The sequence below is a fragment of the Mytilus galloprovincialis genome, chromosome 2 (genome assembly GCF_965363235.1).
Source record: "Mytilus galloprovincialis chromosome 2, xbMytGall1.hap1.1, whole genome shotgun sequence".
Classification (NCBI taxonomy): domain Eukaryota; kingdom Metazoa; phylum Mollusca; class Bivalvia; order Mytilida; family Mytilidae; genus Mytilus; species Mytilus galloprovincialis.
In genome coordinates this window covers 72,407,662-72,423,112 of record NC_134839.1, presented here as the reverse complement: position 1 = coordinate 72,423,112, position 15,451 = coordinate 72,407,662, and the positions used below count along the sequence as shown (strand labels likewise).

At 32.5% G+C, this 15,451-nt stretch overlaps 1 protein-coding gene across 1 annotated transcript in view; it reads right to left on the bottom strand.

The window, feature by feature from the left end:
* The window catches only part of LOC143064325 (bifunctional purine biosynthesis protein ATIC-like), a 52,310-nt gene extending 44,653 nt beyond the window's left edge, over positions 1 to 7,657 (bottom strand). The window contains exon 1 of the mRNA XM_076237080.1: positions 7,569 to 7,657. Coding sequence (XP_076093195.1) covers positions 7,569 to 7,590 — 22 coding nt within the window. The 5' untranslated portion in view covers positions 7,591 to 7,657. The remainder of the gene's footprint in view (positions 1 to 7,568) is intronic.
* Between the last annotated feature and the right edge of the window lie 7,794 nt (positions 7,658 to 15,451).

Here is a 15,451-nt window from a genome sequence, read left to right as displayed (position 1 = left end):
ATCTAGGGCCAAAATAAAAAGATTGTATGTTTGCCCAAACGCGACCGACCCAAAATAAACCCGTCGACTCAAATTCTTTTTTTGACGTTTTTTAGAAGAATTTTTTTTTTTTGCAGATTTTTTTCGTGTCCGCTCCGTCATCGTATAAAACTTAAAGTTTGTCGTCTTTGCGTTTGAAAGTAACTATGAATAAGATTAAAAGAAAGCGCATAAGAGATGCAGTTAATCGATATTTGATGTTCTCTGTTTTTATCTTCTGACTTAACGAACGTAAAGAAGTGAAACATGTGAAGTGGCACAGTTTTTTTTACGCTGTAGTTGTCTGTACTACCAAACCCTTACCTATATGCTCAATGTTAATTTCATCGTGTAAACGAATATCTGATAAGAATATTCAGGTAGATTTGTTCAAAACCATGTGCAATCGAATATTTTCAATGTTATTCCGACAGGAAATGGATCCGGAAGTTGCGAATTTACAATCTTGCAAGAAGATTTTGTTTTTACTGAATAAAAAGGAATTATTTCTTGATAAATTGTTGTCTTTAATTATAATCTTCCTTTATCATGTGAATTAGATGCCTTTTTATTCAAATAGTTCAAATTTACAAGTCTCAGTTGACAAGATCAGTACGTTGCTGTTTGGGAGAATTTAACTATAATTGCTCACAGAATCAGAATATAATCTTAACTGAATGTAACTCCTTCTGAATAATTTATTGCAATATAAATATAAATCCCCTTTGACAAGAGAAATCTGGCTTTTGTCAGAAATATTTTTTTCACATGTGCAAAAGTAAACACATGTTATGGTGGGATTTTTATACAAATTTGTGAGGAAGCCTCTGGAACCTGATGACCTAAAAATAAAATAGTCTTCAGAAAACGTTAACTTTATGCAATTATACTTTATCAATAATGATTATTTTCAAAAATTTAAACTTGATTATTTAAAGAAATAAAATTATAACAAATATGTTTTTAGTTTGGAGATTCTACAGAACATGCTTTGATCTATTTATAGCCAAATTAGTTTACCTGTGTGATAATGTAAAATATAAATTTTCAAAACAAAAAAAAAGACAGAAACTATGGATGGTAGATAATAATTCATTTAAAATATTTTAGGACATTTAATCTATTTTAATAGATATAGGGTTTAAAAACTGCAAACAAATTAAATCAATACATAGTCAGCTGATATTTTTTTTACACAAACATCGTGTTGATGTAACTGTTGAAAATCACTTCATAAATCCACCAGCCCTTTTACACATGTAGCAATTGTCAGGGTTATAAGGCCAAAAAAAAATATATGTCTGTTTCCTGATGCCAAGGCAAAAAAATCAGGGTCGGTAGGTCGGGATTTTTTTTTTTTTTTTTTTTTTTTTTTTATTATTTTTGCACTCCCTGTCAGATTTGCAGATGGTTAAATGTCATGTTTGGTTAGGGTCCTGTACCCTAAAATCATTTAATCTCTTTAAAGAAGCTTTAATTGAATAATCCTCCCAGTGCCGACATTTTTTAAACATTAATTGTAGCACATTTGTGCTGGGAGCAGCCATTTTGATTGTTTGGGTATAGTAAAATACGGATCTGGATCGAACTGGAAACGAATATTTTCCGGAATTGAATAAAAAGATCTAGGGTCGGGGGCTTTGAGTCAGGGTTGGTCGGGAAACAGGAAACAGACATATATTTTTTTTTGGCCTAAACATCTCAGGATACAAATCATAAAGTAGACTAATTTATGTATAGAGGTTTTAAATTCATGGCTTTTGGTTGACTCGACAAAGGTTTGACGAAAAAAACAGATGTACTGTTTTAAGATCTTTTAATATTTTCATGCAAATTCTGAAGAAAAAAAAAAGAATTTGCCTACCTACCTACCCACACCAAGTCATCATGGGTCGGGTTTGGGCAAACTGAAATATTTTTAATTGTGGCCTAAGTGAACGAATATCAAAGGTACAATACAGAAATTGGACAAAAATGTCATTGAAACATATTTATTAGAAAAATAAACACTAGCTTGTACTGCATTACATGTAACAGTATTGTCTATACCAATTTTAAACAAATTAAGTCCTCTCGCAGGCCTACAGATTTTTTGGAAAATTAATTGTTCACCCCCAAAACCATTTTGGCCACAACATAAAAATTTCAAGTTTATTTACAATTTTCACAGTATGTATATGTAAAGTATGTTTAAATGAAATATGTTATCAAAGGTTAGGACTTTATTCATTTTAGTGTCCTATATTTTGACTTTAGTGGAACCTTATATAATTAAAACTAATATTAATTAATAGTAACTTCTAAACAAATACATGGGGAATGTGTCCAAAGGGACACAGACGATGCCCCAGCTAGCATATAGCGTTATAAAGGGACATAACTTTAGAACTGTAAAAGTGAAGCTGCCAAAAATTGAACTTAAACTGAGTTTAGAGGTGATAAGCATTATATACACATTTCATTAAATTAAGTTAAGACAAACTTAAGTTAAGAGAACAGAAAGTAAAAAATTCTTCCAATGTTTCCACTTGTAAAGTGGCATAACCCTAGAATGGTAATCAAAGTGCTTATAATCACTGAATGGTAAAAATTGCTTTAATTTATCAGTTGGTAGTAAAGTGAATATTGCATTGTATATTGTATATAGCACTGACTTAAGCTGATTCAACTACTATTCTGGACAAAGAAAGATAACTCCAATTTTCAAAGAAGATTTCATAAAGTATTGGTTTTAGGTGATTCAACAACCATTCTGGACAAAGAAAGATAACTCCAATTTATTGTCTTGAAACTACAAATATGCTTGTTTTTGGTCCCTTTTTTGCCCTTTCTTCCTAGACTGTTTGCCCTATAATCCTTAAAATATATCCCAACCTTCTACTTATCGTATTAAACATTGTGGTACAATTTCAGAACAATTGAAATACTTATACACACCTTATCAGGGGTGTGGAAATATTTGTTGTGAGCACTTGTCCCTGGGCAAGTAAAACTAAAATGGATACTCCTATAAATATTTTTTTTAAAACACAAATTTATAATATGAACAGTGATCGGGAAGGACGTGCGCCCTGCGCCTATAGCGTATAATATCGACCAGAAATGACGCATAGAGTGACTTATTTAAGCTCCCATGTGGCGCACGATATTTTTCACTTCGTTTCGATGCGTTTAGATATCGTCAAATGGATTTCCGATCGTGTTCCGTATCGCCATGTGTGTGTACACAATTGTGTTATGTTCCTCCAATGATAGGAGCACTTATATATTTTTGGGACGTCTCGGGTGTTTTCCTATGGAAATAATAGAACCATGGGATGTAACGGATTACCCAAACAACGTCATTAACCGTCATTCATGATATGATTTTTTACAAAGTTCTTTAAATTTGTGAAATTTGGCTAGTGCAGACGAGATTTGTCTCTTATTATTATCTTTTAAGTTAGTTCAGCTTGCTATTATTTCGATTGAAAAACCCCAAAGCCTTTTTATGAATATAGTTTTTGGTCTCCATAAAAGGCGACTAACTGTCCTTGCCACTTTGTGGTCTTTGGCTTGTTTTGACATTTTTTAAAGCATGCCTTCAGGCCACAATTAAAAAATATTTTGGTTTGCCCAAACCCTACCCAAGGTTGAGACAGTGGGTAGGTAGGTACATGTAGGCATTTTCCTTTCTTTTTTTTTTTTTAAAGAAATTTACATATCAGATTTTTATTAGTCTTCATGCCTATCTGATTAAAAAAAAAACTCCTTCAATCAGGACAATAAAAGAATTTGAGTAGGCAGCTTTTTTCTGGGTAGGTAGGGTTCGGGCAAAAAGTAAAATCACAAAAATACTGAACTCAGAGGAAAATCAATTTGGAAAGTCCATAATCACATGGCAAAATCAATTAACAAAACGCATAAAAAACGAATGGACAAGAACTGTCATATTCCTGACTTGGTACAGGCATTTTCAAATGTAGAAAATGGTGGATTGAACCTGAGGTTATAGCTAGCTAAACCTCTCACTTGTATGACAGTCGTATCACATTTCATTATATTGTCACCGATGCTTGAACAAAACAAACAAGACACAATAGTTAAAAATGTCAAAAATGGGGGTACAGCAGTCAACATTGTGTTATCATATTAATCACTATAAAAACAACAAATGTAACGAAGAAGCACACATCAAATTAACATCCTCATTTTGATTATATTATACGATTCAAACAAACCTATTCTTTTTTATGGCCTCAGCGAATTGTTGTTTTGTTTTATCAATTAATGATATGTATACTCTCTACTGTTATTGTTGTCATTGTGATGAAGTAATAATAATACAAGAAGTGCAGAGGAAATGCCAGAAACATCCTCTAATATGGAACGTCGGGAATAAGTATGGTATCAACGAAGACCCAAATTTAATGTTAAAAAAACATGAACATGAACAAGACAATAGTACCAGTAGAAACATTGTAAATAAAGGTTGTCTTAAATATTGTCTGGTTTGGAAGAAGTTATTTTACATTTTTTGAAATTGAAATAACAAAATCACAGGCACAATATCCATGATATTATTTAGAATTATGAAGGTAAGTACCACCATCTTTTTGCAGAGATATAAAATTTTTATTTTTTCCACTGTAGTCAATTCAAATGGCCGATTCATTTGACAATATGGCCCATTATTTTTTAATATGGCCCCTGGGCCAATAGAGAAAAAATCCTTCCAGATCACTGTATGAAAATGTTTTGTCATTAGATATATATATATATAAAAGTAAAGAATCATTGATAATATCTATACAGATGTACCAAAAACTTGTGTTAAAGCTTGCGGAAGAATATCTCAAGAACGTTTGGGACACTCCTGGCAAGGACCAGTAACTCTGTTATTGTTTTTGTGGGAAAATATGAACGGCTTATCATATCCAATCTTTTTACAGAAGAGTATTGACCATGCACTTGCACTGCACTATTATTAGAATAGTAGAATAGAATGATATACTGTGAAAGTACTTTAATTCATGGGTATCAATTTTCATGGTTTGAGCAATACTTACATGTTCGTGGTTTTTAAATTTGTGGATTTTAGTTTTCTAAAAAAAAAAAAAAAAAAATGAAAAATTAATGCCCTTAGAAACAGCGGTAACAAACAGACAAATACTTAATAGTCTGGATTGAAGGAAATTGCAAAGTAAACATTGACCCGTGTAAATCGTAGTGATAACACTAATTAACCCATGATAAAGTGATCAACAGATTGAAGACCATCAAAGGTGCTAACTAGGCCATAAACATGTCACCTAAAGAAAACAGTAACATAAACAAAAGCTATAAACGTATCTTGGATTGTCAAATAATTCTTATCAAAATCAAGCCCAGCATGAAATTATTATTTCCCATATGTACGAGAACTATGAGGATATAAAATGAACACTTTATCATACTACCGTATCAAAACCGGAAATCTGACTTTCATCGATCAAAAATATTTTTTATGAGAATTAAAAGATCAAAAGTTGTACAGTTTGGATTATTAAAAAATAAATGGGTATAAGCATGCATGCGTTTGTCATGGTTGTAGTTCTGTGACTGCTATTAAAGTATTCTCAGATTTGGCGTTATTCAATGTTTTCTCTAGATCATAGTCAAACCAACCGATAAGGATCTTTCAATGTCTTGATTTGGACGATGGTTTTTTTATTTCGTTGGACACTTACATTCCTGGATAAAGTTATCCACGAAAACCACGAAATTGGTACCCGACGAATAAAAGTACTTTCACAGTACATATGGATGAAAATTATATATACATAAACATGTAACTGTTATATTAATATAATATATAACAACAAACCAGTGTATACCATGGGACTATTATTATTATATTAGTATAATAGTCCCAGGTATACTGATTTGTGTCACTACAAAATAATAGTTATTACGGTGCGGTTGAATTTCCGGTCATTTATTCATCATCCCCGGGCTTTCCATTTTAGTCAGTAGACGGGGGATTTCCGCCGTTTATGGTGGTTTCAAGTGCCGGCTACTTCACTGACAAAAATATAAATTAAAAAAAAAAAAATATCTTTTTCAAATGTTTACGGGTAGCTGAGAGACGTATTGTTGCAAAATGGCGGTCACAATAAACAAGGATGAAAAGTCAGTGTTTACCTTGGGCTAAATATAGTTCACATGAATTAAGGTCACTGATTGGTTGCCTATTTAAAGTCCGAATGCTTCCTTTCTTTTCAAAGATAACAAGAGAGACGTTCCGGTGGTCATTGAACGATAACAATAGAGACGTTCCAATGGTCATTAACTCGTTGGTTTTGGCTTTTAGAACGTGAAGACAATCAGATAGGATGACAATTTTATGTTATGAAATAATATCAGTCATTAAAAGAAAGTGTTGTCATGTGGTTCTAGATCATGTTGTTCAGAATCTGGAAAACAGCATCTTTTGAAGTTCATTTTTCAAAGCCCACGTGGTGTTCAGAGAATCAAGGTCAAAAACGAAAGTAGAATATTGTCGACTCTACCACAAATAAATAACATTTCCAAATGATTTATGTATCCGACTTATTGAACAGTTTACAAAAAAAAGAAAATCAGAGGATATATATCGATTTTCTGTCAATGCTTGAGAAATAGTTATATGATTTTAATACGCGTAAGAGTCTTTGGAGAAAAAAGGAGGGTCATTTGTTTACAAATGCACGTAGTTATGTTAAATAAATCGATCAAGATTTCTTACAAATCTGATTATTATATAAATAAAAATCCTTTTAAAGAAAATGAATTTTAAGCATAAGGTAAAGAAAATAATAAAAAAAAATCTTTGAGATTTTTCCTTTAATTTCATTCATTGAAAGATGAAATTGGATGACAGGAGATTGTGAGAATGCAGGATTTTGCTCTATTTATGCCAGACCCCCTGCCGTAAAGCACCAAGCTTACAGCTTGATGGGTGTCCGGCTTTGCCGAACCCATGGTATACCCACCTATAATTGTAAAGTAGCCTACCTCTTCAATTAAGACAATTTCAAGGGAAAGCCCTGTCATTTACGCATGAACTTGTCTCAGACAAAAATATATCATTGTATATTAATTTATAACCTTAGTTTCAGGTATAGAGATGTGATCTTTTTCTGTGACATGTGCTTTAGACCATCCACAACAACTTGCAGTCATCAGATGTTCAGTACTTTGATTTGTATATGTCTTTCAGAATTTTTTTATCTTTAATGGCTTTATTAAGTTTATATACAAAAAAGGGGGAGGGAAGGGTCAATGTCCCAAATTTACCTGTGCTACTGGTGGCTCCTATGACTTACTACACACATATTTAGTTGTTGAGATTTGGTTCACAGTATTTTTATTAATTTTGGAAACAAATTAATCCCAAATTATAGTCAACAAAGATTATAAATTTTATAGATGACAATAATTTTATGTTTTATCCGCCTTCTTTCTAATATTCTGAGAGAACAGAGGTTTGTTTAAGAAAGAAATATGTGTATGTGTTATGTCCAACTTTCAAATATATTTATAAATTATACCAAGTTGTCCTGTCGTTGCCATAATTTCTTTCTTCAGCACCACGTGTAGTTCTATTTTTGGAGGGAAATATTGTGGTATATCCTAGTACCACAAAACTGTAAATGGATAATATTAAAAGGAAGTACTTTTTAAAATTGGATCTTAGTTAGTACGAACATATCATTGGCTTTAAGCTATAAGCCAATCGGGTTACATCGGAATATGTAATAAAAAAATTAGGTCACCGTTTTTGTTTTCTTTGAAATTTTCATAGAAAAACGCCAATTTTCGGTGACAAATTTACATAGGTATATAGGGAAAATGCCTTTTTTCGGCTCATTTTTTTAGATTTTCCCGAATCATCATGGCTATGTTCTTATATATACGGAGAAAAACAAAAAACTAACATAACATGTATCCAGGATTGCATACTGAATCCATACACGTACAGAAACTCATATGTCACCATCCTTGTTTTTTGAGATAAATGGCGGCTAAGTTGATCGATACGCTTAGAATTTTACCGAAAACGCGTGACGTTATAGTATAAAGAATTTAACGTTATTCCTACTCAGAGATATTAAAAACAAAATATCGGTTGGGATCTGATTGTGTTTATTTTATTTTTAATTCCCCTGTTAGGTTTCGTAAATTTCCTGGTAATGCAATATAAAATTCTACTGATATAATTGTATTTCGTCTTTCACTCACATGAATAAACATTAATCCCGTCTGATTTTCACATCAATAGTAACTTGACTTGAAACTTGAGTGCACTGGCTGGTGCCACTTGAATCTTATGATAACAGTTCATGCATTACTCACCGAAATTTTGTACACGGTAAACCAGAGACATATATACATATATATGTGTATATATGTCTCTGGGTAAACTCACGTAAATTTTTAAAAGAAAATTATTCAAATAATATCTATTCTAAAATTTCATTAAAATTATGAAAAAATACCTTTATATTTTTGTAAAGTTCACATGAAAATTACATGAAAAATTTCACGCGAGATTCGTTCGAATTATTGATTTTTTAACTCCATCATATTAGTCAATGGTGGTGTTATCGCTGCATTCATGCAGAAATAGAGTACTTCAAAAATTTGATTCAGTAAACAGTTTTTTAATTGTTGGCTTGTTTAACGTCCAGTGGCAAATAGTTCATGCATGTTTGGGAAAATACAATGCAATTTTGAAAACAGTTGTTTATATAAGACAAATTTGATGCACCAGTCAAAATTGGTTAAACATTCGGTTAGTTGTGAAAATTATGTGGGGACATAATGATCCTGATAAAATACACGTTTTAAAAAATAAAATAACAAAACTCCAAGAAAAATTCAAAACGAAAAAATCCCTTGTAAAATGACGAAATCATAAGGAGGATAAACAGCTGTCATATTCTTGACTTGGTACATACATTAGTATATATAGTGTACTCTGCGTGGTGTAAATGTGTGAGTTTTTGCTCAGCAAGTCGGACAAACCTTCAAAACTGTATGCAAAACAGTGGCGTAGCTTTCATGTATGCTCAGATGCTCAAGCATCCACATCATTTTGACAGGAAAACAAATATAAATAAAGATATGTTCGCAGCAGTTAAACTCGGAGGTATCCGTATGTAACAAGGGTTAGGATATGATGATAACATCCAATTATTTCCGATGAAGTATGCGTGGTCTTATATTAAGGATAATTTAGTTCATGTAATAAAACAAGATGGATAATCGCAGAAAAGTGTTATCGATTTTTTTCGTAAAAAGACTACGTGTTCGACTACGGCAAGTGCAGAGGATGAAGCACAGTTCCTCGGACATGTTTCATCTGAAATTGAGCCTAGCGGAGCGATGGCTTCTACAACTGACTAACAACATAACTGACAACTAAACCACCATATCCTGATATCGTTTCCTGTGACATGAAAGACGACGTGAAAAAAAAACTAATCTGTAATAGAGTGTGATCATTCCTAGGCTTATCAGTAAATTCCAGTTTCTATCTAGGTCCACATATTAATTTTATTTTCAATAAAAGAACAAAGTTCATATGTCCCCTGCATTGCACATATTTTATGTAACCAATGAAAAAGAGCAATAACTAATAAAAAATTAATGTTTTTCCTTTTCTTTTTAATTTTAGTGGAGAAATAAAAGCTTTTGAGAAAATGCAATTGAATTTCGTTAATATTTATATTTCAAAAGGTCAAAGCTTAGGACTTATTTTCGAAATTGTCATTGCTGATGATATAAAAATCTGACAAGAATTGTACACATGAGAGTGCACACAAGACCGGATGGAAGGACACCAGGTATTTCGATGATGTCCCCTGCGACGCGTTAATGGGGTCACTTCAGTTCCTATATTCCGAAGTACCGCTGTGATAGGGCCGTGTTTTGAGAAATTCTAGGAAAGGGGATCACTTCAGTTCCTTTATACAGAAGTGCCACTGTGGTGGGGCCATTTATGAGATGTCAAATATTAAGATTGGCGGGAAACTTTTACATCAAATAAATAAATTATGAATTACATTCAGTTTCGAAAATTTCGAGAAAACATTAAAATTATGTTTGAAATATAATCATATGAATTGGTGGGTATTTTGAAATTAAACAAAAATCTAACCAGTGTCGGATTCTATGGAAGCAAATGTACTTACAGGAACAATGTCTGAAAAATATAATTTTCTGCATAAAATAGTCCAAAAAAAATCCATAATGAGCAAGCGGTAACGTAGATATTTCGTTTTGCGTAACTGTTTATTTTTTATCCTCTTCGCGGTTTGCCTTGTCGATTTCTTTGAAAAGTTAGAGGCAATGATTAAATTTTAATAACTAAATTTTCAAGTGACGGTTGTAATTTGTAGGATTGATTGATTGATCATTGGTTTCTTAACTCCCAGTGGCAAATATTTTACGCATGTTCAGGACGATAACAAGTTAACAATAAATACAATAGGCATGTTTTGTTAAAGATGGCATCCGGGATGATGGTCGGGGAAATTTTGACTGACACTGGAAAATGAGGGTATATTGGATAGGGACAGAAATTTTGTCTTGCAACAGTCAGGCCACCTACGGACCCCTCAAAGAATTGTTGTAAGGGTTCTTAATGTTTAAAGAGCGTGGCACGCTCGTTACACCAGGCATCGAATTTAAGGTCCCAATTCTGACCCCGAACGTGGCTGCAAACTTGATACACTCGCACAACCAAACGGACGCCCCACTTTGGCAAGCATTTTACTGCCGGTCGGAAGAAGACCAAGTGACCATATTTCTATTCCCCAGTCATCCTAGGGGTAAAAAAGGGGGGATTGTAGAATAAACAATATAACAATGTATGTACATTGTCAGGTATATAAAATGTATTTGTACTTACTAAAGTACTACCAAACAAGCGGAAAGGTTTAAGCTTTTTTTAAGGCTCGCACAAATACATTTTTATATTTTCCGACAGTGTACATATATATTGTATATTTATTTACTTTTTCTTGACTCCTTTAAGACCTTGAAACTCCTCGGGTTTTCCCCAACTCCTAGTATGTCTCACCTCAGGGCCCCAAAAGGCAAATTCAATTTGTCTCCCAACTTGTACATGTACATTATTTCCGACTCAAAACACACAAAAAAAAAAAAACCCACTACCACCGAATACCCATGCAAGCGTTAATTAACATGAATATTAAATGATTTCAAAATCTAGCTTTTTTCAGTCTTTTTCTGTCGTTTGAAAAATACCTAGTCAGTTGTTTGCTTGTAAATTTCGAAAAAAAATTGTAACGGAACCAGTCTGACTATAGCGTCAGCCACAACTATCAAATTGCGTTTATAAATAGACTCAAGTGGATACTGGGAGCTGGCTTTCATCAAACTGTAACGGGACCTGATTTTTATAATTCTAAAGCCTGCCCATGTATTTCTCAGCCTTCGTTAACTTTTCTCAGGCCTCATTCCGATGTTGTTGTCTGTGTATACCTGGTTTAAACGATTACAAAGGTAGCACTTCATTTAAAAAAAAATCCCAAAGTATATCGGATTTACTCTGTACAGACCAAAGAATTTCAGAGATTGTTTACACTTGAAACACAGTTATTCGGCAAAATAACCAAGTTAAACTAATTTTTTTTACATTCAATACAACAAACTATTTTTTGTATGAGTTTCAACGTCTGCTTGTATTGTGCTTTTTGATTTTGTTAAATTGTATAATTATTTTATCAAATTAATGATGCAACGAGAGTTTTAACAAACACTTAAAAAATTGAAAACAATTATACAATTTAACAAAATCAATCACATATAGCTTCAAAAATAAAAATAAATGCTTAAATTAGATTTGCTTTTGAAATAATTGTTATATTTTCTGTTTTCCGAGGCTAATGATTAACACATCCACTATTTTGCCGGTGCCAGTAAAATATACATTTATATTGAAATATTTTATATTGCATACTTGAATTAAGATATTTCAATCATGACGGCAAAATAGCAACAAAAAAAAAAAAATTAGGCCTATCAAGTTTCTAAAAAAATAGTCAAAAAAGAAAATCTCCCGGGAATATTATACTTTACTATGAATGTCCCAGATTCCCCAAACACACATATGTATAAGGCAAATGTAAGGTGGGGTAATGTAAATACTCAGCGGGACAAAACAACACCAACTACGCCTCTTTGCGTTGCTTACTATGTATTTTGTCATTATCACAGAATTATAAACAACTGTCATGTATAAATTTTAATCCACCACATTAAACAAAAACCACGCCTGTGCCAAATAACGAGTATGACAGTTGTTTTTCATTCGTTCCGTTATTTGATATAGTTAACCATTTGATGTTGTCTTGTTTTATGGACTTCTTAATTTCGTATTTATCTTGGAGCTTGGCATGTTTGTAATTACTTTATTTATATTGTACTCAACCAGAGAGTTTCTATTCTATAGTATAGAAAGTCCCTGACACAACGTAAGATATACAAGTTCAGTTTATGACGAGTTCCCCATGCATACCAGAGTTTTGGAGATAACACTTGCCAAATCCTTGCCAATAAGGACCGTATCCTCGGTTCATTTTTTAACAAAGTCTCAGATGATAGGTTTCGAACTCGGATTGTGGACTTGATGCCAACAGTCATTGCAAAGGCAACATTTCCGATAATTTTCAGACTGTATACATAGTTCCTGATCAATTATGGTGTGCAACAGAGATGAACATAGTATATCGTGTGAAGTAAATAAATCAAAGCGTGTTTCGTAATGTAAAGTAAATAAACTCTATAGTGCCAGGATTGAAATTTTGTATTTGTGCCAGACAAGCGATTCATCCACTTAAGACTCATCAGTGACGCTCGAGTCAAAAAAGTTAAATAGGTCAAATAACGTATACGAAGTTGAAGAGCATTTATAACCATCTCAATGATAATTCATGTCAACACAGAAGTACTGACTACTGGATTGGCAATACTCTCGTGGAAATAAAAAAAAATGTATACACTGACTGATTCCTTGATGAAAATGATATAGTGACCAATAATGATCTAATATAATGTCATATTAATAATCCCTAGAGTGAATAATGAAGTAAGATATGGCAATATCTGTATGTATTCTACCAGTTGACTATCTTTTTCATAAGCTATACATATAATTAATGAAATACTATTGTAGAGTTTTGCGTTGAGGTCCAGATCTAGGCCACTATAAGTTATTGGAACGGTTTCGCGTCCCACGATGCACAAATCATGGATATTAACAGCTAGAGCTTCTACATCCTCGATTTATAGGACAATTGGTCAAATCAACCTACAATTCATGCATGAATTTAATTGCTAGAGGGCTCACATATAAACAACTACATATGGAATGTACTATTTTATCAGGAAACAGTTCATGGATAGATGTGAGGATAATGTACAAGTACAACTATATTCAAGGGGAAAACGATTTACATTAGAATTACTGAAGATATAAGAAGATGTGGTGTGAGTGCCAATGAGACAACTCTCCATCGGAAAGTTACAATTTATAAAAGTAAACCATTATAGGTCAAAGTACGGTCTTCAACACAGAGCATTTGCTCACACCGAACAGAATGTTATAAAGGGGCCCAAAAAATACTAGCGCAAAACCATTCAAACAAGAAAACCAACGGTTTAATCTATATAAAAACGACTCGGAAACAAGAAACACAACAAACGACTCCTACTATAAATCAGATTCCAGAGTAGTGCTGATTAAGCCTTCGTGTCATTGTCAAACGTGTCAGCAGTACACATACAATTAAGTTGCTAACCTTCTCTGGCATTTACATGGTTTCTGATGGAGAGTTGTCTCATTGGCAAACATAAGATGGTTCCAGTTGAAACAAGCATAAGCAAGTTAATCTAATAATTTATTCATTAATGATTTTATACATTTTCCCTACTTGTTTTATATATATCATTGACAAGAAAAAAAAAACCAGGTACACGTAACATAAAATATGTTAACGACGACAAATTATAACATAATTAATGTAATGCAGATTGACATTACATGTACATATTGTATGTATTTACATGCAGTGCGTTATAGGAGACTCTAAGGTTAAGATGGTAACATAATCTCGTAAATGGTATAACCGTCTTATAACATATTTGATGCTTTGATATTTTTACACACATTCATGTATGTTTTATTGCAAGCTGTATCATTTCTTATATTTTTGGCACAAAAACAATTAGCCGTTGTCAATAGAAACGTGGTGAATATTTCGCTTAGTGGCGAATATTTGATATTTTAGAGTTAGGGGAGCGGTAGGAGATATTTGAGAAAGTATATTAATGTTCACCTGTTGCTAAAGATGGTTTATTTATTTCGCAATATGTTTTGCACTATTTATTCCTGCATTTTTTCGGGCAGAATATTCGCGTTCATTCTGTCTTGAACAATATCACTTGTGTTCAGCTCTTATCAGGTCAGTATATTCATTTCCAAAAATCCACGTACCCCCTAGAAGCTGTCTTACAATTACAAATTTGAAAGAAGGGAACACAATTTTCAATGCAAGATTACAAAGCTCGATCTTCATTGATATTTATTCTAATACAAATTCTCATAAGAATTCAGCATTTTGAATTATAAAATTATTTGGCATTATCATCATAATATTTACACTTCAATTCCTGGGGGAGAAAAATGATATCGTCGCTGGGCTTCTAAAATGTCGTAAATTACAAATTTTTCAATAAAAAAAATTCTCACAAACAGGCTTTGAAATTTTTGGCAAAATGCATGCTTCCAAAATGTCGTATGTGAACTTGAACATTTTTGTAAATAGCAGTGAAATAAAAACTTTGACATTTCTGGATTATCCAAGAACTTAAACTATTTTCACAGAAATAAAGAAATGTACAATTATTTTTTTCCCAAAGCCATTCTACAACGATTTTTAAGTTTTCATACAACATTTTGGAAGCAAACTTTACAAACAACTGACATTGGCAATTTTGTAATATGTCTTATTTCACATATTTTGATTGGTCTAACTGTATTCTATTTTGTAATACCAAAGATTTCCTGCCGCCCAGACCATTGGTGTCAAAAAGCATTTTTAGCCAAAAAAGTCATATACGACATTTTAGAAGCCCAGCGACGATATAGGAAAACAAGGTTTATTAAGTTCATTTGGGATGATTATTCGCATGATTCAAATATCATTTTGGTTTGATGACGTTCTTGTTGATTCAAGATTTAGTAAGATGTGTTAGTGATTTAGGTACTATTGAAATTAACACATGTTTTATCCATTGACGAAGATAACATAATCAAAAGTATTATAAGTTCATTTTAAAACAAGCAAAATTCCAAAAACGTTAACCAATTGAAGCAGTTTTATCTATTCGTTGACATCGTCGA